This window comes from Giraffa tippelskirchi, chromosome X (assembly GCF_054371585.1).
Source record: "Giraffa tippelskirchi isolate mGirTip1 chromosome X, T2T-mGirTip1v1.2.pri, whole genome shotgun sequence".
Lineage (NCBI taxonomy): Eukaryota > Metazoa > Chordata > Mammalia > Artiodactyla > Giraffidae > Giraffa > Giraffa tippelskirchi.
In genome coordinates, this window is record NC_137289.1 from 20,661,692 (window position 1) to 20,689,236 (window position 27,545).

General features: G+C 38.1%; 1 protein-coding gene, 1 long non-coding RNA gene and 1 other non-coding gene across 11 annotated transcripts in view; 1 reads left to right on the plus strand and 2 right to left on the minus strand.

The window, feature by feature from the left end:
* The window catches only part of MBNL3 (muscleblind like splicing regulator 3), a 102,262-nt gene that overhangs the window by 23,796 nt on the left and 50,921 nt on the right, over window positions 1-27,545 (plus strand). For 8 of the 9 annotated variants that reach the window (XM_081567217.1, XM_081567213.1, XM_081567219.1 and 5 more), the window contains one exon: window positions 8,267-9,121. The exons of the other annotated variant lie outside the window; for it this stretch is intronic. In XM_081567217.1, the coding sequence (XP_081423343.1) occupies window positions 8,945-9,121 (177 nt within the window). In that variant the 5' untranslated portion in view covers window positions 8,267-8,944. The remainder of the gene's footprint in view (window positions 1-8,266; window positions 9,122-27,545) is intronic. 9 annotated transcript variants of the gene reach the window in all.
* On the minus strand, window positions 12,794-20,595 carry LOC145536923 (uncharacterized). The gene is made up of 2 exons (XR_014076083.1): window positions 15,911-20,595; window positions 12,794-15,261 (listed from the first exon to the last, which is right to left on the minus strand). It is a non-coding gene; the product is annotated as an uncharacterized LOC145536923 (long non-coding RNA).
* LOC145537238 (U6 spliceosomal RNA) lies at window positions 22,301-22,407 on the minus strand. The gene has a single exon (XR_014076269.1). It is a non-coding gene; the product is annotated as a U6 spliceosomal RNA (small nuclear RNA).

Genomic DNA, 27,545 nt, shown 5'->3' on the forward strand with positions numbered 1-27,545 from the left:
GTGGTAAAGAACCCGCCTGCCAGTGCAGGAGACGTAAAAGACGGAGGTTCGATCCCTGGGTCAGGAAGATCCTTTGGAGAAGGACATGGAAACACACTCCAGTATTCTTGCCTGGAGAATCCCATGGACAGAGGAGCCCCAATCAGCGGGCTACAGTCCATAGGGTTGCAAAGAGTTGGATGCAACTGAAGAGTCTTAACACGCACACACACATAAGATATATTTAATTTTGAATTTACATTGTAAGATCATATTTTTCCTTTTACTGAGGGTTGTTTATACATTTTTTTCAAATACAGTGAGCTGCTAAATGGAACTCAATGGTCTGAAACCCCTAATCAATAAGAATTTTATCTGCATTTGGTTATTAGGAGAGATAAAACATGAATTTACCAGAGATTATAAGGAAAATTACCCATGTTGTAGCCTAAGGTCAATTCATATTGAAGCCAAACCCCAACAACTTCTATTAACCTTAATAAAAATTGATGCATAGGAATGCTGCCCTTAAGCCATTAAAGTATCTCTAGTAATAAGAGAAAGATTTAATTAGGTTTACTGTATGTTGTTTATTAAGACAAAAAGAAAAAAAAGGACATATATTGAAAAGATTTTTAACAAAGTGGTTTCTAGTAACCATGATTTTTAAAAAGGGTCACCCAGTGTTTTTATTAATTGAATCTATTTTATATGAACTATAGATTTTGTACAATAGCATGCTTTATCTCTTCATAAAATTGATGAGGAAAAGCTATTTCTTCTCATTCATTCATTTTATACGTTCATAATCTAATGCCACATTATTCTCCTCTTATCCTTTAAAAAAATTTTACCCAGCCTCTTTTTAGGTACAGTGATAGCTGGGCCTTTGTTTAATTTACTATCTATACAGAGCATATCTGTTTATGAATAAAAAATCCACTCGTTTTCTTAATCTTATCCATTGATAGAAACTGATGTACAGTTAATTCAGCTGTAATAATATATTTTAAACACTACAAAAGTGAGAAAAGCAGTTATTGTAAAGGCATGGCCTTAGTTGTTTGGTGGCATTTATGCTCTCCATGGACTGAGGAGCCTGGTAGGCTACAGTCCATGGGGCCACAAAGAGTCGGACATGACTGAGCGACTTCACTTTCACTTTCATGCTTGTACTGCTAGACATTATGAAGGCAAGCCACTATGCTTGCAATTTAGTGTGCTGCCACAAGGTGATGCCTGTTCGTAAATTTAACCTTCTGGGCTTCCAATGCATGAATAACAATGACCATGAGTTTATAGTATACATGTGGATCAGATTTTTTCAATGAAAATTAATTAGTTATTAAATTTTTCAATATAAATATTCAGTCAGTTACTAATTATAGACAGGTCAATACACCACTTTAAATAATATTTAAAGAAATGAAAGTACATAATTATGAGTACCTTTCTCCCATCGGACTTTATTATTAATAACCTCATATGCTTTTTTTTTTCTTCAGGGAGAATTTTTGTCTTCCTTTTAACTTTGTGTTTTAAGGAGCTTTAGGCTATATGCCTTTATACAGCTTCTTGTAGGCTTTCTGCTATAACTGTCTCTTCTGCTGCCCTAGTTAATTGCTTTTGCTGTTAGTTCTAATTACTCTAAATGACTAAGTCTGGTTTCTTTACGTCAGGTGAAGTATTATTTCTTGGCATTTTTTTATGTAGAAAAGAAGCATGTCATGTATTCAGTACAATTACTCACTAGGTTCAGCTCCTTTATAGCCAGCAGTTATAACATTCTATGCCTTACCCCAGTAACACACACACATACACACAGGCCAAGTGCGTGCACCTTTCCCTCTCTTCGTGCACTGGTTTCCAGCAGCATAATATACACATGTAGGTAAGTGGCTGTATCGTCTTTTGGTCTCTCAAAGTCCTGTGGTGGTCTCTTTTCCACCAGCTAACTGCCAGCCACGGTCATGAATTCTAACTCCTGCTTTCCTTTGGACTTTGATGCTTGGATTGTTTTGAAAGCTAATTTGCATCAAATAGTAGAGATTATCTATTAACTTCCCTAGCAAGTTCCTGACAGTTTTATAGTCTGCTTTGTAGAAAAAGGCCCGTACTCTTATTTCTTTTGAACTTTTGAAAGCATTTATTTCAACTTCCCTTTCAATAAACAGAATGGTATTAAGTAGAGACATAGTGGCTTCAGTCCTTATGATCTCATGTATTCTCATGTGTGAAAATCAAGAGTTTAAATAGGAAGAGAAAGGACAGAGAGAATGACACTGATAGAGGAAAAGAAGGGAGGGGAGACTCAGACACATACACACACACACAGAGAGACTGAGAAAGAAAGGAGGGATATTAAGATGTAAGAACAAAGTAGATGTTCTACATTCTAAGATGTAGAACAAAGTATTCAATTCTGATTGTTAGAACTGAGCTCTTGTGCTGGCTGTGTCACTAACTTTCTTGTAACTGTCACCAAGTGATTTATCATTTATAGTCCTGTTATCTTGTCAGGAAGATGAAGGAATTGGCCTGTAGATTATCATTGCCCACGCTGTGAGTCTATGACTTGTGCTCATATTAAAGCAAAAATGTGGGGAATGTATCTTAGCTTCAGATCTGCTTGAGTTCCTGACTAAACAACTCAACTACCAATATAAGGCACAGATTTTTATGTGTCTTATTTTATGTGTCTTCATTTTTATAATGAAGATGTATAGGTTCACTCTTTCTCCTTTCCTTTCCTTTATTTCCTGGACTTGCTGCTATCGACAGTGCTTCGCATTTGGGAGACATTGGTAGATACAACACTTTTTATTCACACTAAAGGACAACAGGAACCCTAGAGTACTTATTTCTTTCATTCACATAGACACAGTCATTCTGATTTAGAAGAAATATTACCTTTGGATAAGAGAGAGTATTCTAAGAGGACACAGCTTGTCTCTGTATTTCTAGGAGTTTGTGGCTATAAAACAAAGGACATTCAGAACTTAATCGTATGCTACCTCTAATAATTTGGAGAGGTAAGGTTATCTCCCCCAATAGATTATAAACTACTTGAGGGAAGGGAATCTATCTTAAATGTATTTTTTGTTACTCAAAGACCAAATGTAGTGCTAGGCATATAGCCTACAAGTTAGCAACGCACTTCCTATCTGATAAAAAGTTACTGGCTTAATGGCATCTTAGCTTAGTATGGCAAGTTTGATGTTTCTGAGCTGGCTCTTCACTGTGTTGAGGTAACGTGTGCATCTCCACACTCTCTATTTTCACCCCGGATCCATCTGGAAAAAAGAAAACAAGTCAGCTTCTTGCCTTTATATTTGCTTGTCTGCAGAGTTCCTTATTTCCTAAGTGTTTGTATAAGGAAGTTGATGGCTTCAGAGTAAATTCACAGCAAAACACTAAAAAAAATTTTTAGTCATCGTAGTCATGGGATGAGGTTTGTCAGATTCCTATTTCCATATCGAATAAGTCTGATGATTTATTTCAGAAGCACTTTTTAGTGCCAAGCACTGTCCAGAGTGCTTTGTAAATATTAATATTAACACATTTTAATCTGCAAACCAACCCTGTGAGATTCATAGTCATTAACACCATTTTATGGTTGGGGAACCTGAAGTACAGATGACTTAGATAAGTTGCCCAAGGTCTTTCAACTGGGAGGCAAGAGGTGAGATTGTGAACAAGGACTTCTTGTTTCAAAATTCTATGTCAACCACTATGGTGTGGTAGGTTTTATTTTTTAATTTTTTAAGCTGAGTCATTTCATTTTTTTCTCTTTTTTGTTCTCATAAGTAAGTACCTGGTTGTTTAAAGTTTTCCATTTTTTCATGAGACTTTATTCAAGTTTTCTTTATAAGATCTGAAAAAGGTACTGCTTAAAGATCTGGAAAAATTCTGCTTCCATTTATTCTGTTCGTTTTTGCCACCTTGAATCACTATGCCTTTATTTTGATCATATAAAACTTTTTCTTTTTTAATTAACTGATGTACTAATATCTAGTTAAGTTCTAGTTCAGTCTCTAAGGATACTGTTACATCAGCTCTGTTTTCTGCCCCTAGGGGAGCTCTTTACTTTTTTTCCATCTAGGTCTTCTGTCCTCTCCCATACTGAATTTATTTAAATGTTTGCTTTGACTCAAGTCAAACCTAAACATCAAATTAATACCATAATTTGCTCATTTATACATTTTTCACTTTCTTTAAATTCCTAACAACCAGCCTACCATCGGAGAAGGCAATGGCACCCCACTCCAGTACTCTTGCCTGGAAAATCCCACGGATGGAGGAGCCTTGTAGGCTGCAGTCCATGGGGTCGCTACAAGTCAGACACAACTGAGCGACTTCACTTTCACTTTTCACTTTCATGCATTGGAGAAGGAAATGGCAACCCACTCCAGTGTTCTTGCCTGGAGAATCCCAGGGACAGAGGAGCCTGGTGGGCTGCCATCTATGGGGTTGCACAGAGTCGGACAAGACTGAGGTGACTTAGCAGCAGCAGCATACAGCATGTGGCCATCATGACTGGCTTCTTCCACTTAGCATCATTTTTTCTTTTTTCTTTTTTTTTTATACATTTATTTATTTTAGTTGGGGGCTAATTACTTTACAATATTGTAGTGGTTTTTGCCATACATTGACATGAATCAGCCATGGGTTTACATGTGTTCCCCATCCTGAACCCCCCCTCCCACCTCCCTCCCCATCCTATCCCTCTGGGTCATCCCATTGCCCCAGCCCTGAGCATTTGTCTCATGCATCGAGCCTGGAATGGTGTTCTGTTTCACATATGATAATATACATGTTTCAATGCTATTCTCCCAGAACATCTCACCCTCACCTTTTCCCTCAGAGTCCATAAGACTGTTCTATGCATCTGTGTCTCTTATTCTGTCTCGCATATAGGGTTATCGTTGCCATTTTTCAAATTCCATATATGTGCATTAGTATACTGTATTGGTGTTTTTCTTTCTGGCTTACTTCACTCTGTATAATGGGCTCCAGTTTCATCCATCTCAATAGAACTGATTCAAATGTATTCTTTTTAATGGCTGGGTAATATTCCATTGTGTATATGTACCACAGCTTCCTTATCCATTCGTCTGCTGATGGACATCTAGGTTGCTTCCATGTCCTGGCTATTGTAAACAGTGCTGCGATGAACACTGGGGTACACGCGTCTCTTTCAATTCTGGTTTCCTCGATGTGTATGCCCAGCAGTGAGATTGCTGGGTCATATGGCAGTTCTATTCCCAGTTTTTTAAGGAATCTCCACACTGTTCTCCATAGTGGCTGTACTAGTTTGCATTCCCAACAACAGTGTAAGAGGGTTCCCTTTTCTCCACACCCTCTCCAGCATTTACTGCTTGTAGACTTTTGGATAGCAGCCATTCTGACTGGTGTGAAATGGTGCCTCATTGTGGTTTTGATTTGCATTTCTCTAATAATGAGTGATGTTGAGCATCTTTTCATGTGTTTGTTAGCCATCTGTATGTCTTCTTTGGAGAAATGTCATCATTTTTTCATGGTTCACTAATGTTGTGGCATGTGTCAATACTTTATTCCTTTTTAGGATAGAATAATATTTCATTGTGTGGATACATCACATTTTGCATATCCACTCATCTGCTGATGGACACTTGGAATGTATCCACCTCTTGGCTGCTGTGAATAGTGCTGCTATGAACATGAGTGTGCAAATATGTTTTCAAGACCCTGCTCTCAATTCTTTTGTGTCTATACCTAGGCATAGATGTGCTCGGTCATATGGTAACTGTTTAACATTTTGAGGAACCGTCAGACTGTTTGCCACAGCAGCTGCACTGTTTTACATTCCCACCACCAATGTTCAACAGCCCCAGTTTCTCCAATTTTTCTCTCTTTTTTTATTGTAGCTATCCTAATGGATATGAAGTGGTAGCACTTTGTGGTTTTCATTTGTATTTCCCAGTCTGGCTGTTTAAAATAAAGAATACACTTTAAATGTTTTTCTAGAGGTCATTCACCTGACAGCCTTAACCCTCCGGAACATACTGCATGGAAGATATTGCAAAAGGGTTTCCAAATCTGTAAGAGTAGTCACACACCACACACCTTCTGCATGAAAGCCTGGTACTTTGTCCCCAGATCCCTCATGTAGTGAATAACTAACTGTTATTTAACATTCACGATTATGTAGTCCAGAAAGGAGCTGGACAGTCCACCATGGCAGATACTGTGGCAAGTAGGGAAGTTACAGTAGAAGTGACAGTTAACAATCTGCTACTGAAAGAGAACTATGATACTTCCCAGGACATTTATAACCCCAAGTCTTCAACCAGAGGTCAAATTATGCTCAGTACTTTTTAAGAAGGCAAAGCTACATATGATACGTTTTGGAAATATTTCCATGAAGAATGACTTAGAGAAACACGTTTTGCTCTTAAATGGATAAGCTTTTTTGATGATCACAGAAAACAGTCATGACATAACTAGCTGGAGACCCACTGCAAATGAGGTAGGGGAAAGACTATGAAATGTAAAATGTGCTTCAGTTCCAGAAAGAAACCCTTGAAAAGATGCTGGATTTATTTTTTTATGTGTATGCTCTATTAGTTCTCAGTCTTTGTGAAGGGATGTTGGGAAGCTCAGAAGGAAGTTTCAGCGTGGACAAATAAGTGAGACAGAACGCACTGTTCATACACTGGTCATACATTAAATACTGTACAGTTTTAGGGTTTGCACTTCAACCCACTGTCAACCAGCACCAATTTCCAGGAACTGAGCTGAGAAGATAAATGTTAATTTACCAGCGTTCTGCCATGAACATGTACCAAAAAAAGTAAGCACTGAGTATCAGACAAATCAACTAATTGTTAACCCATCAAAAAAGCAGTATTAAAATTCTTGAAAACATTTCATTTACTTTTTTAAACAGTTTCTTCAGTAATTTTACAGAATCTGAATTTTCGGTTTATCTTTTCTACATTCACCTGATTTTTCAGATACCATTAGGAAATTAAGTATACGGAAAATTCAAACTTATCCATTTAAGAGCAAAACGTGTTTCTCTAAGTCATTCTTCATGGAAATATTTCCAAAACGTATTATATGTAGCTTTGCCTTCTTAAAAAGTACTGAGCATAATTTGACCTCTGGTTGAAGACTTGGGGTTATAAATGTCCTGGGAAGTATCATAGTTCTCTTTCAGTAGCAGATTGTTAACTGTCACTTCTACTGTAACTTCCCTACTTGCCACAGTATCTGCCATGGTGGACTGTCCAGCTCCTTTCTGGACTACATAATCGTGAATGTTAAATAACAGTTAGTTATTCACTACATGAGGGGTCTGGGGACAAAGTACCAGGCTTTCATGCAGAAGGTGTGTGGTGTGTGACTACTCTTACAGATTTGGAAACCCTTTTGCAATATCTTCCACGCAGTATGTTCCGGAGGGTTAAGGCTGTCAGGTGAATGACCTCTAGAAAAACATTTAAAGTATATTCTTTATTTTAAACAGCCAGACTGGGAAATACAAATGAAAACCACAAAGTGATACCACTTGTAGGTTTCAAGTACACAGTGTCCTCTTTCTGTTTTTTTGGATTCTGAGAGCAGAACAAGCCTTCAACCAGACCATAGTAAAGCCAGTTTAATGGCAGGCCTTTGGTAGCCTCTAAAAGCTGGAGACATACAGGTGGATCATGACTGCATAAAGGGATGTCACGTCAGGGTCTGGCATTTTCTGTGCAGTGGAACCCCAAATGAATCTCTGCCCCCAAACAGATCAAAATGCAACGGTCTTTTTTTCTTTTTAATTGGGCTGTTGCCAAGTCTTGTATTTCAACAGTAAGTCGAAGAGGTGGCTTCCTTTTACTATATAGAATTCTACACTGGGAAATGGCCTTCTTACTGACAACGGCTGACTATGCTGTGCCGCACCGTCAGTATGTAGATGAATGCGTGTGTGCTTAGTTGCTCAGTCATATCTGACTCTTTGTGACCCTATGGACTGTAGCCCACCAGGCTCCTCTGTCCATGGGATTCTCCAGACAGTAATACTGGAGTGGGTTACCATTTCCTCCTCCAGGGGATCTTCCTGACCCAGGGATTGAACCTGCGTCTCCTGTGGCTCCTGCATTGCAGGCAGTTTCTTTACTGCTGAGTGACTGGGGAAGCCCCAGTATCTAGATGCTTCCTATTTTAAAGAGGTTATGTTACTGCTTTTCCAAATCTAGAGTTTAAAACAAAAGCATTGTGCTATATTAGCTAATTTTAATTTATTTTATTTTTGCAGGTTTCTGGAAAGTGCCTTTTCTGAAAACGCTGCAGCTTGGATTCCACCTCAGAGCTGTCTCTTTCTAAACCCCTCTCCCTACCACAATCACTGCCACCTCTCCCCACCCTGCGCCCCCCTCACCGAATTTCTCAATTTTCTTAGTCATTTTCTCTCCTCCCGATTTTGCAACCAAAAGAAAAATTTTGCAGTTGTAACATCCTACCAATCTTAATCTCTAAATCCAAGAGATAGGGAGAAAACCTTTTCTCCCCTTGATCTGAGACCATTCCACAAATTGACGGGCAGCCAACAGCATATGCTCTTTTGTAAGAAAAATTGAAAACATCAACTGGAGAGCACAGAATCCTTTTGAAATTCTGCCAGTTATTTGAAGTAACTTTGGCAGAGGAAAAACAAAACACTCAATATCTTAACGTTGACAGTTGCCTTCTTAGGAGTTGGTCTCTAATTTGATTTTTAGTTATTCTGATACAATTTTTATTTCACAGTGGGCTTTTCGTTTGACCACTCGGACCGAATTTGACTTAAATTCAACCCTAAGTGCTAACAAAGAAGCATTTCACCAAAGCAACCTGTTAGCTCTTCACATTTAGCTGGAATTTATTTTTAACCTTTCAACAGCAGCACTAATAGTGCTGTAGAGAGGGTGTACTTGATTTTAAGTTTGCTTTCAATATGACGGCTGCCAGTATTACCCTGGTTCGTGATGCCAAGTGGCTGACTTTGGAAGTGTGTAGAGAATTTCAGAGAGGAACCTGCTCTCGAGCTGATGCAGATTGCAAGTTTGCCCATCCGCCAAGAGTTTGCCATGTGGAAAATGGTCGTGTGATGGCTTGTTTTGATTCTCTAAAGGTGAGTCTCATCTAAATGCACATCATTTAAAATCGACACTTGTTGATTTCTGGGCTTTTTGAAATAAGTTGTACTTTGAAATTAGTCAAGTTAATAATAGTATGAAAGTGATAAGTTTGTTTTTTAAGGCAGGATGGAGACTTTGTATTTGTAGAACTAAGCCAGACTAAAGCATACCCATCAAAGCTCACTGACCAAAATAGATAGAGAAAAAAGTTCAAGAAATTTTGTAGGAGAAACTAGCCTTGCTTTACTTTACTTCTGTGTATATTATTTAGTTTTTTAATGCAGTGATCATAATCCTCAGATTAACTTAGAGAAATCCTTATGTTACCAAAAGATACTTGGCAGGGACCAATCAGAGGGTAAATAAAGTCAGATGGAGAGAGTAAAATGTGAAAATCTCATCATCCAGGAGGAAAATGATGGCATTTTGAATTTTTTTAGTCAAAGTCTATTTTGAACCTTTAACTTGAACTTCCTGATACAATACTAGGTTCATTTCATTTTCTTCCTAAACAGCTGATTGATCAATTTCAGATTTGTGAGCACATTTTATAAGGAAAGTTTTATTGCCAAGGTTATCAAACTTGAATATTATGTAGTAGAGTACAAACAAAATATGAGGGAGGATGAGATATTATATAGATTTCCATGTTTTATTCATGGTTATCCTTAAATTAAGGGTAAACATGTACAAATTAAAACATAGGAGTTAAAAATGGTAATAGATTCCTGGTTTAACTAATAAGATTTGCTATGATACACTTGAGATTTTTTTCAAAATATGTTAAAATGAATTAAGCTTAATATTAATAAGAACCTTTTCAATTTCTTAATACTGTTTTACTTCATGAAGACCAATTTTATCTCATTAACATTTTTATTTATGGCTGCATTGGCTAATAGAGATGTATTCTTTTGTATGATCACTTATTCGGAAAACATTTTATCATGATATCCTGTTTAAGTAGTTACTTTTGCTTATGTTATGGTTGCTAGTTTTTGTTTCAAACCATTCCAGTTCAAAAATGGGCACTAGTTATAAAGATAATGGCAACTCCTAACATTGAAAATGTCTGAATTGCTCTTTTTTGTAGCAGATATTCTGACTAAAGGGCTTATTCTGTTTTCTTCGCTTCATTTTCATTCAAGTTTCATCTATAATTATTTTATGTATTATTTAAATCATTTGTATATTATTTAAATCAAGGACTGGGCAGTGCCTTGAATAGAAAAGAGCACTGGACTAGTTCAGGGGTGGGGGGAAGCAAGTGTCTTTTAGCCAGTCCATATAGAGGGTCCACCACTGCACCAGGCACTTTACATATCTTGTTTCAGAAGTTCCAGCCCCACTACTGTTTGTGACAGAGCTTGAGTTGCTTCATTTCTAATGTGTGGATAATTCTTCTCTCCCTAACTTCCATGATTATTGCTGAGATTCCAGTAAGATGACATAAATGAAAAACCATGTATCACAATAAAAATGAATTAAGGACTTCCTTGGCAGTCCAGTGGTTAGGACCTGGTGCTTTCATGTCATGGCCCCAGATTCAATCCCTGGTCAGGGAAGATCCCACTAGCCAAGTGGCATCCCTCCTCCCCCTCAAAAAAGTGAATTAAGTGAAAAATTACTGTCTTACTATTAACTAAACTGTTGTTTTAGGAGTTCTTCAAAACAGTTATTTAGTTAAGGCTCTATTATTTAAAACTACACACTCATGTTTCAAAGGGACATGCTCGTATCCTCAAGCAAAGTATCACTGTCTTTATGGCTTGCTCTTACAAATAGAGCTCCTTGTAGGCTTTGTAAATTCTATCTTTTCAGGCATCTGGCAGAAAGAGATGTGTGATCTGACTAATCATTGATATAGTTCACATCGCTTTTCCCTTTTAAAGGCAAAAGAATGCCATAATGGAAACGTTTTGAAGAAAAGTTATATGGAACGTGATTGTTAACAAAATGCAATACTGCACTACACTTTAAAGCTTGGAAAATGTTTAGTTCAAAAACTACATAGATACTGGCCAATGAATACTAATAAGCCACTTAATTATTTAAATACACTGTTTACTGACCGTATCCAGTGTTTTTAAAATAACTTTTGATATGTTAAAATCTTGATGACCACACAGGATAAAGACGATTTGCATAATCCTTACATTCTCAAATTTTAATGAAAATCTTAGAATTTCAAATATACAATGCCTTTTAAAAAAATTAATTTGCCATTTAGATAGCACTTGCATATCTGCACAAAAACTTTGTAGTCCTGTTGTATTATTCCTTATCCGTGATATACACAAAAACCATACCATGGTATGCATGAATACAGTTGACCTAAGTGGGTTGTACTACTACCATATCTACAATATACAAATAACATAGCTTGATGGTTACTGCAGCATTCACTACCCACTCTGAGTTTCTGTGATTGAAACACTTTTGAAATGTATCTGTGTACTGTTTCTTCTTCTATGAGTGGTTAAATAACTGAAGCAATCACTTGATGAGTTTTGGGTGACTGCTTTTGGTTTTTGGTTTTTATAAGGATTCCATTAGCACTAAGTACTCTACCAGATAACGATGGTTCTTTGCCTTCATAATAGGCATAGTAGTTAACAACATCCTATACTCATCTCATAATGAGGGAATGTTGGGAAAATAAGGAGGTTAAGCTTGACAGCTAATTGTGCATTGTGCTGAAGTGCTGGGCCCATCACTCTATGAATGTTGAGTATTCAGTGATGAGGCTTGCACCATCTTCAGTTAGAGATGTAGACGTCACAACCCATAGGTTAATTTCCAGCTACATAAAAGAGTCTCATTTCATGTTAATATGTAGCTGTTTTTCTTGTAACTCAGTTGGCTAGTCCGCTTGGCACAATTGATTTCAGAAAGTATTGCTTAACCCATTCGGTGCCAAATTCTTGATATTACAGTTCACAGTTAATCTAGGTTGGTATTTTTAGCGACTGTCCACTTTAACAAAAGATCGTCACTGAAAATACCAGCCCAAAATCTGTGATTGTTTTCATCGCCAATATTATCTTCCTCCATACTTGAAGCAGTGTGATATCTGCCACTTGTTATCCAGGAAGAATATAAATGCTGTCATTATCTAATTATGAAAAGTCAACATCCATCACATCTGCCCACCCCACTTACCACCTTGTGTAATTTTTTAACAAAAATTTCCTGGCAGGGGCCTTAGCAGCTGGCATAGTCACAGGACAGCCATGTCAACCTATATACATTCCTAGAAGATGGGAACTGAGCAAGGAAAAATAGAAAACAGCGCCACACTGTCTTCAAATATCGCATATGATCACAAGCATAATAATAATATTTTGGCAAGTGAAACCAGTTGTATAGGTATGTGGATGTGAATATATCCTTGTAGGTCCTGAGTTAACTTTGTCCTGAGTTACCAGTATATTCTATGTGACTATCACTAGTCACAGCAGTTTCCATCAGTTTAAAATTTGATTATTTTTGACTGAATATTTACCTCATCCCTGTTTGCTCAGGGAAAACTTAGCAGGAGCAGAAGACTCCTAGCAACATAATCCCAAGGGTTTCTGGATTATACAAGTTTTAGAACCATTTATGAACCTGATCAGAGAGGTCTACCTGCACTGGAAAGAATCCATAGACACCACCTGTCATCCTGAGACTCAAGGAAAGTAACATTTTACTTAAGGATCTTCTTACATTACTGACGTTAAAAAGGAAGTATCTTTGACCAGTTTAAGTCAATGCTGTTTTGGACATTTAAAAAATCTCCTGAAAGAAAAATGGAATTACAATCAGCATCCAAGTAAATACATATCGATGGCTCAGCCTCACTTTAAAGTTTTTATTTTGAAGTAATTTTAGCTAAGCTTACAGAAAAGTTGCAAAAATAGTATAAGGAGTTCCTGCATACCCTTCACCCAGCTTCCTGTAATGTCAACAACTTACATACCATACATAGCACAGTTATCAAAACCAGGAAATAACTCTAGTTCAATACTATTAAGTAAATTAGAGACGTTATTTGAATTTCACAAATTTCCCTCCTAATGACCTTTCTGGGCTCCAGAGTTCAGTCCAGGACTCCGCATTCTGTTTGGGGATCATGTCTCCTTAGTCTTCTCCAATCTATGACAGTTCCTCAGTCTTTCCACATCTTTCATGACCTTGGCACTTTGGCTGAATACTGGTCACTCATCTTATAGAATGCCTCTCAATTTGGGTTTGCTGAATGCAGTGGCATAATTTGATTGAGGTCGTGCATTTTTTTGACAAGAAAACCATAGAAATGATGTGCATATCATATTTGAGGGTACTTGATGTGTCTCCTCTCTCATGGTAACCTTTATCACCTGCTAAAGATGGTGTCTGCTGGCTTTCTCTGCTGTAAAGTGACCAGTTCTTTTGTGAAAATCGATAAATATCTTCATTTATTCAACATCTCAACATACCATTGATTGAAGGGTCACCCAGTATCCAAGCTGTCAAAATGTGGAAAAGTATCCATCTTAGAAGTCTCTACTTACAGTCAATCAAGATAGATAGGGAAAAGAAAATGGACCATAAGAGAGAAACAGCAGCAACTGGCCACCAGAAAGACAGAGCCCTGGAGAATGGGAAGCCCAAGAAATGTGATGTGCTTGTCCTTGTCACCTGCTCCTATAGGGTGGCCCCTGTGCTGGAGTCAGCGCCTCCCCCCCCCCAGCACCTCCAACTTCTGCATCAGGAAACAGACTTTCTGCCTTTTGTTTTCATGATAAATAACATTTTCCCCCAATTTAGAAAGTTATTTATGAAGGGAAGGGAAAATACAAAAGAAATTTTAAAAATCATACACAAGAAGATAAAAAGAAAAAGAAAATGTAATAAACTGTAATAAAATGTTGCCGGAGTCCAGCTCCAGCAGGTCCAGGGGTTCCCTCAGGATGGAGGGCGTCAGCGATGCAAATGAGAAGACACAGCGAGTCTCGGCATTTCCAAGTGTCTCCCAAGTGTCTTCCAACTTTATTGTTTTTAAGACAGCTTTTATATTTTTTGTGGTACATAGAAACAAATGTAAAGTATAGAGTCATACCAATTCAGCTTAGTGGGCATATGAATTCAGCTTAATGGGCCTATCAATTCAGCTTAATAGGCCAGCAGTTTTGACTCTCATCGAAACCGTTTGCATGTTTTTAGTTACCAAAAGCCTCATTTTGTTTACATCATCTTCTGGCCTGGTAGCCTGCTAACACCTTGTGACTCTCTATTGATAAAGGTTGATCAATCAGAATACTTTTGTATAGGGCACATCAGGAAAGAATTCATCAATAGGAAGTTTCAAGGTAAAGCCTGTTTTCTGTAATTTACTCTACGCCTTGAGCTTGACAGAAAAAAATGTGGTCCATAAAGTCAAAGAACAGCAAGCTGAAGTTCAGCTTTAAGTAAGAATCATCAGTTAAATCAACAATTGTCTTATTATTTGTATTAAAGCCAAACTTTTATACATTTTTAACTATTATGCTTTCATTATATAGGCTAAATACGTTGAGTAAAAACATAGTGAGTAAATCTAGATTAAGTAACAGTTCCACAAAGCAATATTTTTTGCACTTCCCAACAAGCCTTTTTTCCTGCAAAGGGTTTTGTGCCCATAGGGGCTTTCTGTGTGGAGGCTCTCAATGTTATTTTATTATTAAGGAACAGTTATGCACATTAGCTCCAAAGTCACAGGTACATTTATTAAACAAACCAATATGTTAGCAAAAGGAATTTAGATCAGCATACTCTATATCCCAGATAATTTTATTTAGGGTGCTACCATTCAGGGGCCTTGTTGATTTGAGGTTTCAGAATGATCTATTTTAGAAGGAAATCGGGAAAGGCCTTTTGCTTAAGTCATAGAAAATAAGAAGAGGTTTTTTATAGTAAACATCAGAAAGACAGATATCTTTAAGGTGAGCGCTGAGGCAGCCTTCCGAGAATCCCTGAGGCCTGAGAAGCCGTGCTCAATCATTCCTCTTTCCCATGACTCTGTCATGGGTGGGATCTCATGGGCTGTCTCCCGGCATCTCCCCCTTTTTTATTTTTTAAGACGGCCAGGTGGATTCCAGTTGCGAGCTTCTGAGTACTCAGCTGAAGAGTTCTGACAATACAAGGAAGGATTATAATGAGAAGCAGAACTAAGGCGGCTACAGCAACATAACTGAAAATGGTTGATAAGAAATTCTTTTTAGTAATTAAAGTCAGAAAAGGTATGAAAGAAATCATTAGCGGCCACTGCAGTAGTAAAATCTAGACGGGACTGCTCTAGGGTCCTTATCTGACCATGAAGTTTTTTCAGGTCTAAGCCAATGCTGGAGCTATCCCAAATACCTGAAATATAGTTTTTAAATTTTTTCTCAATTATAATCTGTATCATTTACTTTTAAGAGTGTCACACAAATCCACCGAAAGTCGGAGTGACAGGATAATGTTAACTTTACCTTTAAAGCCTGTAACTCGGTTCCAATATGCATAACTGCCTCCTCTAGAGCGTCCACTTTTTTTAAATTTTTTATCTATAATCTCTTGCATAGCTAAAGTTAAAGAAACATTTTTGGACATAGTATTGATATATTGAGCAGTATGTACCTATTGAGTCAATGATATTGTTGCCACAGTAACAGAAGTAGTTGCTGTTATTAAAGCTAAAATCCCTAAAACAAGTAGCCCTACAAACCGTCGGGGACACATTAAATCTTATATTATTGCAGAACAGCTAGACCGTAATTGTCATACAAATAGGTATTTACCGTGACAGGCAAGCAGTGTAAGCATAACAGTAACAACAAAAAGATGCCCGGGAGTTGGGGCGGCTCCCCGCTCGGCCACCAGCCCGTGAGCGGCCCCAGGCAGGAAGATCTGGTTGAAGCAGCAGGGGGAGGATGTCTGCGCAGCACAGGTGTAGGTCGCGGTCTGGGGCGAACGGGTCCTGGAGCGACGCTCAGACTGAGATTCTGAAACTGCTGACAGGGCGGTGCCTGTTCTGAAAGAGGCTGTAGTTTTTTGAAAAGAAACTAGGGAGGGAGTGGGGGCTGTTTTTCCCGCGGCGGCGGAAAAGCGGAAGTTGGACTGGAGTAGTCTCTCTTTGAAGCGCTAGGTGCCTGAGGCGATGTACTCGCAGAGAAGCCTCAGATGAAAGGTCATTTGCCTCTCGGCTTTTGCTTGGTTTTTTCAAGTCAGGAATCGAAATCGAAACAGAAGTGGAATCCTGCGGAAACACAAGCATACCCTCTCCCGCAAGTTAACAGCAAAAATGGCCCTTTTTACTCTCTAGTAAGGAGGTCTTTTTACTTGACCAGGGGCCGAGTCGTAGCCCCTTCAGGAATCCAGTGCCTCATCATTGCAGTCCGCCCCTGTGTGTCTGCGTTTAAATGATTAATTATAAACAAAGCACGGTGTTAATCTCTTGGTTGTACATCATGGAGCATCTGATCTTTATCTGAAGATTGGTTACTGAGATCAGCCTTAGAAACAAACTTAGAGTGTCCTTTTTAAATAACTTTATTAAATCTTTTAGCAATATAATATAACAAAGAACTATCTCAGAAGTGAGTAAACACTAGACTTTAATTAACAAGGCTAGAAACTTAGTTTAACAATTTATAAAACTTAATATTTAGTGTAACATGATTTTTTTTATTATGGAGGCATTAACCCTGTAGCCAAGGAAGGCTTTAACCCATCAAATAAAAATGAGTTTTGTCAGGGAGCTGGGAAAAGCCAAGCGGCCGACTTGGATTTCCCATAGCCCTGACTCTTTGATTTTTAGCTATTGTTCACCCATTCTTAATTTCCCAGTTTAGGAGTAGACTGTTGTCATGTTTTAAGGACATTAGGATAACACAAGTCTAACAGTGAGGGGTTATTTTTGTATAAGCAGAATAAGCTTTTACATGTACCATAATCTTAAATAATGCTTATTTACTTTACCAAAGTAACAAAAGACTTTAAAAACAAATATAAATCACTTAAAGGTAAAGAAATTCATAATCTGTTATTGAAAGAAAATGAACTCAGGTAGTTTAATAGCTCTTTGGGATGTCTCAGGGGCCCTCTGAAGCATCCCAAAGTCAGCTAGAAGTCTAAGTTATTTAGGCAGTTTTGTTGATAGATATCAAAAGAGTTTATAACACTCAGTCAGATAGAATTATATAGATCACTATGAAATAATATATTTACTTAGCCAAAGTAACAAGGAAGATTTTAGGTAAGGTAAACATAGAATAGATCACTTTAGATGTAAAGAAACTTAAAATTTATTATCAAAGGCAGTTCACCATCTCAAGAAAACTTGCAAAACTCTTTCCTTGGGGTCCACTTTCCACAAAAACTTTCTATCACTTACTGTACCCATTTGTTTTTTCATCTTGAAATAGCCACCTGTAAGTCAGACCTACTTCTTTTTCCCTTCATAAAATGTAACTTCATTTCTCATACCTTCTTTACTGAAAACATACATCCTACTTTCCTTAAGCAACCAAGAATTGACCTTTATATTAGCATTTTATAGATTGGTGAACATAAATACCAGTGATAATTTTTAAAAATTCTAGCAAACATCTCAGGATGGCATCAAACATTATTTATTAACAGTCTAAAATCTTTCTCTGTAAGTTAGCATTTAGTAATGAATGTTTTAGAATCTTATTTTATTTGGAAATGACCTAGCTTTAATAAACTTCTGTTATTTAGTTTAGCACAACCCTAGAAATTCAGGTTACCAAAATCTTAGAGAGACTGTTTTAGACAGACATTTTTAATCTTAACAGAGTTTATCTAAAAGTTTATATCTCATTTATATGTATATATTTTTTAAGTTTCTTCACTCGAGGTACCTTCCTTGCCGACAAACTTGTGATAGATATAACAATATAACAATATTTAACTTATAATAAACCTAGGTACAATAAAATATGCTTAATGTTAATGACTATTAGACATGTCTATATTAGATTAGCAAATAAACATTAATACTAGATACTTAATATTGAATATTTTTCAGTTCACATGAATCTGAAATTTGGTTAGGTTAATTTTTCTTGTGTTTAGAATTGTCTGATTTGTAAGCGCTTACTTTTCTTTTAGGCCAATTAAGTAGAGCTCATTGACCAATTAGGCTTCAGCAATGTTGTACAACGACAGAGACACACACTGAGACACACATGAATCTGGACAGACAAAAACCTCAGTTTTCCACTTCAAATTTAAAATGTCTATTTGCCTTTTTTGCTTCTCTTTCTGTATTTCCTTCTCTCTGATGTCTATCTCATACCTTTCTTTTTTTTTCTTCTTAACAGGTATATTTTTAGTTTCATGCACGGGATCTAGGGCATCTCTAATCATGTTCCATAAGGAAAAGGTATCAGTAGGCACCTTTTCTGGACCGTGCAGAGTGTAATAAGTTTTCAATTGCTCTCCTATCTTCTCCCAAGTTTCTAAGTTAACAGTACCTTCTGGAAACCAAGGACATTGCTCTTGAACGCTAGCTTTTTTCACCTTAATTCCTCTTTTGTTCAATAATTGTAAGATTACTTGTATAAAAAGTTGTCGTTTTTTTGACTCGCTATTACCCATTTTTATCTCTTTTTTGTTTTCAAAATTCTTTCCAAAGTCTTAAGTTTCTTTTCAAAAATGTTCTTCGAGAATTTTTCTCGAGGCCTTAAAATCTTCTCAAAAATATTTTCAAAACTCCTCTCTTCGAGAATTATTCTCGAGGCCTTAAATCTTCTCAAAGTTCTGACCTACCCACTATCCTTACCCTACCTCTCTTTTGCAGGGGGGTCTGCAGTACCCTCAGTGGGGGGCCTAACCGTCCCGAAAGCTGAACGATTGGGGGGGGATTACCTTCAGGTCCCTGTCCCGGGCGCCACTTGCCGGAGTCCAGCTCCAGCAGGTCCAGGGGTTCCCTCAGGATGGACGGCGTCGGTGATACGAATGAGAAGACACAGCGAGTCTCGGTGTTTCCAAGTGTCTCCCCAGTGTCTTCCAACTTTATTGTTTTTAAGACAGCTTTTATATTTTTTGTGGTACATAGAAACAAATGTAAAGCATAGAGTCATACCAATTCAGCTTAGTGGGCATACCAATTTAGCTTAATGGGCATATGAATTCAGCTTAATGGGCCTATCAATTCAGCTCAATAGGCCAGCAGTTTTGACCTTCATCAAAACTGTTTGCATGTTTTTAGTTACCAAAAGCCTCATTTTGTTTACATCATCTTCTGGCCTGGTAGCCTGCTAACACCTTGTGACTCTCTATTGATAAAGGTTGATCAATCAGAATACTTTTGTATAGGGCACATCAGGAAAGAATTCATCAATAGGAAGTTTCAAGGTAAAGCCTGTTTTCTGTAATTTACTCTACGCCTTGAGCTTGACAGAAAAGAATAATCAACAATTGTCTTATTATTTGTATTAAAGCCAAACTTTTATACATTTTTAACTATTATGCTTTCATTATATAGGCTAAATACGTTGAGTAAAAACATAGTGAGTAAATCTAGATTAAGTAACAGTTCCACAAAGCAATATTTTTTGCACTTCCCAACAAGCCTTTTTTCCTGCAAAGGGTTTTGTGCCCATAGGGGCTTTCTGTGTGGAGGCTCTCAATGCTGTTTTATTATTAAGGAGCAGTCATGTATATTAGCTCTAAAGGCACAGGTACATTTATTAAACAAACTAATATGTTAGCAAAAGGAATTTAGATCAGCATACTCTATATCCCAGATAATTTTATTTAGGGTGCTACCATTCAGGGGCCTTGTTGATTTGAGGTTTCAGAATGATCTATTTTAGAAGGAAATCGGGAAAGGCCTTTTGCCTAAGTCATAGAAAATAGGAAGAGGTTTTTTATAGTAAACATCAGAAAGACAGATATCTTTAAGGTGAGCGCTGAGGCAGCCTTCCGAGAATCCCTGAGGCCTGAGAAGCCGTGCTCAATCATTCCTCTTTCCCGTGACTCTGTCATGGGTGGGATCTCATGGGCTGGCTCCCCGCAAAATGTCATCCCCAGTACCACTGCCAACATTATGCATTTCCTTTCACTCTTTATCAAATTGTATGTATTGCTGCATAAACCTTGCCTTACCTTCTGCCTTCTTATAGACCTCTCTCCCTCTTACTCCCACTTGCTGATCCTGCAAAGTCAACCTCTCCCTCCCTTTATCCTCCTGTCAGCTTCAGATTTTTCCCAGAGTATCAAAAAATATCTAAATACTGCCTGATCTTCTTCCGTCATAGACTTTTTAAAAATATACCAATTATCATGGGGTTTTTTTCCTGATCAGAAAATAAGAACATATGCTTTCTAGAAAACTGTAATATAGAGACAAAAATTTTTATGAAACCTAACCTGTAATTCCATTACCCATTGAAACCCCTTCCCATGTTGGTCTGTGTCCTTTCAATATTTAATGAGAACTGTTTCTTAAAAAAAAAAAAAAGTTTCACTTGTTCCATGCATTGCAAATGGCTTTTAAAACTTAGGAAGGAATGGTATTTTATAAATATATTTAAATTAAAAGATATTATTTTTCAAATTCTATGAGGCCATCAGAAATTATGTTTATGAGAACCATGTAATAATAATAATAGTAATAAACTGCCTTCTATTGACTACTATGTTCCAGAAACTTTTCACGTGCCAACTCTATTCCTTAACCCTGTTTAGGCTTTCCCACTGATGGGTCAGGTTTCACCAGCTGTGTGGTCTTGGATAAGTACCCACCCTGCCTGTTCCTAAATTTCCTCCCCTGTGAAAACAACGCTCCTATTAGTACCCACCTCCTGAGTTCCTGAGCGTTCAGATGTGGTGGTGGCTCAGACGGTAAAGAATTCGCCTGCCCATGCAGTTCGATCCCTGGGTTGGGGAGGATTCCCTGGAGAAGGGAATGGCTACCTACTCCAGTATTCTTGCCTGGAGAATCCCATGGACAGAAGAGCCTGGCGGGCCACAGTTCATGGGATTGCAAAGAGTCGGACACGGCTGTGTGACTAACACCTGAGTTCCTAAGCATTCAAATGTGATGATCCATGTAAGGCACTTGGAATAGAACCTGGCACACCACAAGCATTCCAGACATGTCTTTTCACCAAATAAATTCCATTCTCCATTAAAGGAACCAGGGAATTCTCAGAGTAATGACTGATGCTGGACTGAAGAGGAAAAATATGAATCTGTGACATCTTGTGCTGCCAGAAAGTGAGGAAGTGCTTGGAAAACGAAAGGGCCTGATAGCAGGACACTGGAGCTGACCTGAAGAAGCACCCAGTGAGCAAAGTGTCAAGCTCGTGGAAGACTAGGCAAGACTGAGAAAACTGTCAGAGATTGGAGATTAAATAAACATGACAAATAAATACAGTGTGGGATCCTGGATTGGATCCTGGAGCAGAGAAAGGACATTAGAGGGAAAATTGGTGAAATTCAAATAAGGTCTCTAGTTTACTTAATAGAATTACAGTAAAGTTAATTTCCTGGTTTTGATAACTATGGTATGTATGATGGATGTGTAAGTCGTTGACATTACAGGAGTCTGAGTTAAGGGTCTCCAGGGGCACTCTGTACTATTTTTGCAATTTCTCTGTAAATCTAAAATTATTTAAAAGTTAAATGTTTTAAAAAGAACTTTCTTAGTCTTGCACATGCACCTTCTCTCTTTTGGTGCTCAGAAATACAGTGGAGTATTAGTTTTTTTTTTTTTTTTTCTTTCTTCTTTTAAACTCTGGATGTGGTAATGAGAAAGCTCTGAAATCCATGCAATGGCTGATCCTGAAACTCACCTCAACTAGCTAGATGAGTCGGATAATTGAAATAGTTAACAAGAGCACTCATACCCATAACAGCGCTTCACAAACGTAGCAAATCAAAAAGTGTGAATGTAGAATATTCAGTTGAGATTGTTACAATTTACAGATAGGAAACTAGAGATCCAGTGAGGGGGAGAGTCCCTTGCCCAGGGTCACATAAGCAGTAATCAAAAGAACCTGAAAACTGCAGTGTTCTTCCAGTCATTTCAGTCTTTTTCCCCATGGAGAAGAAGGAAATAAGAGAACACATCATTTGGGATTATTGTGTTTTGTTTCTATTTTTGACCTTTGCAGCATTCATTTAATTCTGAGGAGAAATGTAGAAACATACTGCTCAAAAATACGGAACGCTTCACAAATTTTCATGTCATCCTTGTGCGGGAGCCATGCTAATCCTCTCTGTATCTTTCCAATTTTAGACTATGTGCTGTCAAAGCAAGAACTGGGCTATTGTTTTACTAAACCAAAAGCATCCAGCGCTTACGGTCAGACTGTCCCATGTGACATTGGGATGCCCTGCTTTTCGACGTTGTGTGGTTCTCCTCTACTTTTTGTTACTTCAGAAGGGGGGGAAGTCATCTTTCCCTTTCCTAATATCTCCCTCATTTATTGTTTCACAATATTGTGTTTAGATGAAGACTTTAAAGTTCTTTTATTTATTTCTTTGACAATCATTTTGGCTGATAATTTTGAAAACAAGAAGGAAGAGGGGCCAGGGTGCTTTATTTTTAGAGCAAGTTACCTAACTTAGTGATACTGAGCTTTTTTTAATCACCGAGAGTCAGAACACTGAGCTGTCTCTACTCCCTCGCCCATTCTTCTCTCCAAACCCTGCACCACTGAGTTAGCTAGCCAGAATCAGGGATTGTAATGGGCTGTGGATCATGTATAGCTTCACTGCAAGAAACTCTTTGATGCCTGATGCCATTATAGATATACTCATTAGTACAAAGTCCTGGCCAGCTAGGGAGGTACCTGTCATAGATCAGCTGAAAATATTGCAGTAGCAGGTCAGCCTTGTTATGGGTCAAATACAGTTTTGTAAAGAACACAAATCTAATCCAATGAATTTAAAATGTTGTTTTATGGAAGCATAGCTCAAGATCATTTCTCACTACCCCTTGCAGCCAAGGCTGCAGTTGGCTGCATAGTAAGAAAGGAGTTGTGATATAGCCAGGGAGGTATTTTTCAACCACAATTTGATACCATTAAGGTGGACCTTTTGTCACAGGAACCCCATTTAGTATGAGAGATCTGAAGTTTGAGCAGTGTCTACTGTATGTCAACTCGTGTATGGAAGAAGCTCTTTATATGTTAGGGGCATAGATGTCTGATTTTACTTTATCATTTAATACTTCTCTCATGTCACATCGCTGTATAATCATTACAAATACTTTTTCTCTACTTCACGTTTTTGTGAAATGTGGACACAAGATACTTTTGTGCATCTGGAAATAGCAATTAGTTCTTCTAGGAACATGACTTTTCTCATATAACATCATTTACTCACTGCTGTTTTTGCCCTTACAGATTAGTTTTCTGATTGTAACATCCCCAACGTTGCCTTGTTTTCCTCTGTCTCAGCCTGCTGCTTGATTGTTGACCTACAGGGTTATATATTCCAGAGGAATTTTAGCTGTCTGTTCTTTCCTCATTATCTCTAAATAATCTTTTCATTTTTTTCTGTATTTCCTCCACTGTATAATAAGTCTTTGGTTTCTTAAATCTATGGTTTTTGTTCCTGTTGCTGTCTAACCCAGATTTGCAGCCCTGCTTAGGTTTTCAGTGTTTTTATTACTGTGCATTCAGTTATCACCACAGGGTCCAGTTTTACTACTAGACGTAATGAGAAGTTTAACTCATGCTTTTTCCTGTCTTGATACTGTTTTCTTAAAAGTCAGTAAACAGTTCCATTTGTTCTACAACCTTTTATTTTGTAAATAGTCTCCACCATTTAGATTAACCATGTTATTTAGAGTTCAAGTAAATTATTTTTGCAATATTATTCATGATGAGTTTGTATAATATGGCTTAGTGTTGTTTGGAGAAGGCAATGGCACCCCACTCCAGTACTCTTGCCTAAAAATCCCATGGACGGAGGAGCCTGGTAGGCTAGTCCATGGGGTCGCTAAGAGTCGGACATGACTGTGCGACTTCACTTTCACTTTTCCCTTTCATGCACTGGAGAAGGCAATGGCAACCCACTCACTCCAGTGTTCTTACCTGGAGAATCCCGGGGGCGGCGGAGCCTGGTGGGCTGCCGTCTATGGGGTCTCACAGAGTCGGACACGACTGAAGCGACTTAGCAGCAGCAGCAGCAGCAGTGATGATTAAAGAAATAGTCATGAAAGTGGTACCATGTGAGATATTCTTGGAAGGAGGGGTAGGAAGAGATTCCAGGCAGAAAGGATAACCTCAGCAAAGACAGAGGAAAAACTGTAGCGTGGATTTGGGGACTTGAGTGTTAAGTCAACCTCTGAAGTGTAGATCTTATCTTGGTAGAGGAGTAGCCTTAAAGGGAAGTGAGGAGTTTAAACTTGATTTTGTAGCTCTGAGGAATCTGACAATTTTTAAGTAGAGAAATGGCATCACCAGCCTATGTAAGATGACTGGATAGAGCCAAAGAGACTGGCAACAGGGGAACCGCTTAGAAAGCTCCTATTGAAGCTTGCTGCTGCTGCTGCTAAGTCGCTTCAGTCGTGTCCGACTCTGTGAGACCCCATAGACAGCAGCCCACCAGGCTCCACCGTCCCTGGGATTCTCCAGGCAAGAATACTGGAGTGGGTTGCCATTGCCTTCTCCAGTGCATGAAAGGGAAAAGTGAAAGTGAAGTCGCTCAGTCGTGTCCGACTCTTAGCGACCCCATGGACTGTAGCCTACCAGGCTCCTCCATCAATGGGATTTTCCAGGCAAGAGTTCTGGAGTGGGGTGCCATTGCCTTCTCCCCTATTGAAGCTTAGAAAGCTTCATATTGATGGAATGAAATGATAAGAACTTGAATTAGCGGGAAGGAAAAGCCACTGATGGGTTTGAAATGTTGTTCAAGTCAACATGGTTAAGTAAGGGGGTTGAAGTTTTACTTCTGCTTACTGCTGTTGTGTTCACCTCAATATCCAATTTCATCACATTTGACATGAAGATGTCTCAGACTTTTTTTCTGTTTCACATTAGATGCTGTCATTTACCACCACAGCTTTTGTCCCTAGCACACATAGTACATATTAGGAGCTTGAAAAGTGTTCATTGAATGAAACATTCCCCACTTTGTTGCATCAGTTTGACAGAGGGAGAACCAATATGGGCTCCCCTGCAAGGTGCCAAGTCATCTCTCCACGTGTGTCTATACTTCTACTCCCGGTTCAGTTTTTAACTGAATATGAATGAAAATTGTGTACACCCATGTGTCAACATTCCTCACGCAACCACATTTTAACCTAGATTTGATGGCCTACAGATTGCTGATTTTTGTGAATTTCTGTCCCTTAGCATTATAGGAATGTTCCTTGGCCAAGCACCTTGGATACTCTCCAAATGTAGCATTTTGAGTGTTTTTACCCTCTATGTGGATTTTTAAAAATGTTGCTGAGTGGCCACTGTAACATATTGGGTTTCCCTGGTGGCTCAGATGGTGAAGAATCCGCTTGTAGTGCAGGTCTTGGGTTCGATCCCTGAGTCGGGAAGATCCCCTGGAGAAGGAAATGGCAACCCACTTCAGTATTCTTGCCTGGAGAATCACTATGGACAGAGGAGCCTGGCAGGCTACAGTCCATGGGGTTGCAAAGAGTTGGACACAGTTGAGCAACTAAGCACTGTAACATATTAATATCTTAAAGTAATTAGTGTGATAAGCTAGTAATATTCAAGCATCATTTTTTGCCTTTAAATGTTTGAAATTTAATTTCACAGCAAATAGCTAGCTTGCAAGTAAAGGTAATCTTAGAAGCACAATTAGTGCTAATAAGGTCATTCTGAGTCAACTACAAGGTCAAAATCTGCAGAAAAGTGTTTTGTGTAAAAGGTAACTTCCTATTCCAATAAAACTATATATTTAAAGTTTAATCAATAACGACTGTTCCGAATGTACAGTGATCTTTTAAAAGTCCAAAGAGTTTGAGCATGGAAAGGCAAAGAAAAATTCTTAGAGAGCCCCTGCATTGACATTCTAAAATAAATGTACCTAGCAATCTGCTTTTTCAAAGAAATGGGGAAATAATAAAAAATGTTAAAGTAATTTCAAGATGGAATTTTAAAAAGGGATTTCTAGGCTTATGAGCTGTACCTTGGTATTTGTACAGACAGTTCAATCTCTTATACCATCTCTATCTTCATCTCCATTTCACATAGTGATTTCAGTTTTTCAGGACAGACATCCTGAGGCCTTAGGTGAATCAGGACATGATTCAGGTTTAGGCAACTGACTCTAGTTCAAAAATAAGAAAAGTACCTGGGACATTTTTAGAAAAATGTTTCAACAAAGAAGAAAACTTAAGATGGTTTTAAGTATTTAGCAGCATTCAGCTGATGTCATTAATAGTTTATAATAATGTTCATAATTGTAACTCGCATATTTGAATAAGCAACTGACAGCTAAGATGAAGCCAAGACTCTCTTTTACTTTTCCCAGCTTCTAAAGGCGTCACTCTGGTGGCACATGACATTTACTCCATCTCTGAAATATTCATGATAAAATTTAATCATCACATTTCACTATTCCTCCCCCAAATCACCTATTCTCCCACTAGAGAAACACATAAGAAAAAAAAAATAACATTACTTCCTAGCCAGAGATTGTAGAGAAAAAAGAAAGAAATTTGGAGACATCCATCTATTGAGAGAGGCTTTTCATTCTGAAATACTTCAGCTCCAATAATAATGTATTTGAAACAAAACCAGAATGAAAGTGTAATGAATATAGTAACATGCTAATGAAAGAGGGGGTGATAGAGAAAGGGAGACTCCCCCAGAGAGAGAATTATTTGTGCCATTTTTATCACAGATTATAAACTCCATTATCAACTCCTTGGCTTTCCTTGAAGCAAAAATTAAGAGCTGTGATTAATTATGGCTCAGAGACGTCTCATTCTCCCCATCAGATTTCTCCTCCTCCTCAGTAGCATCTCTAGACCCCTGTTTTAGCCACCTTTGATTTCTACCTCACTGTCTTCCTTTGATTTCTATCCCATACTATCAAGTGCTAGAGCCCCTCTCAGCAACAGTCCCCAGGCCCCTGCAATTGCAGGAGAGATAAGATATATAAACTCCTTGTAGGCAGGTTCCCTACCTTACTCTTTGTGTCTTCCATAGTATCCAGCAGTCTTTTTACAGAGAGGTGCTTATTAACCAGTGTACTTTCTTTTATCAAGCAATAAGAACAATGCAGTTCAATACATTTTCCTCTTTACAGTAGTTATCAGAAAACTCAGAGCTACACTTAGGGCCCAGCTGAAGCGATTAACCTTATCTAGCTTTTTGAAGTTTTTGATGTAATTGCCACCACCTTCCCCATTATATCACTCTGATTCTTTAGGCCCATGATAATGGTGTTTTTGGAAATGTGTCCTTATAAGTTATTTCCAAGCCT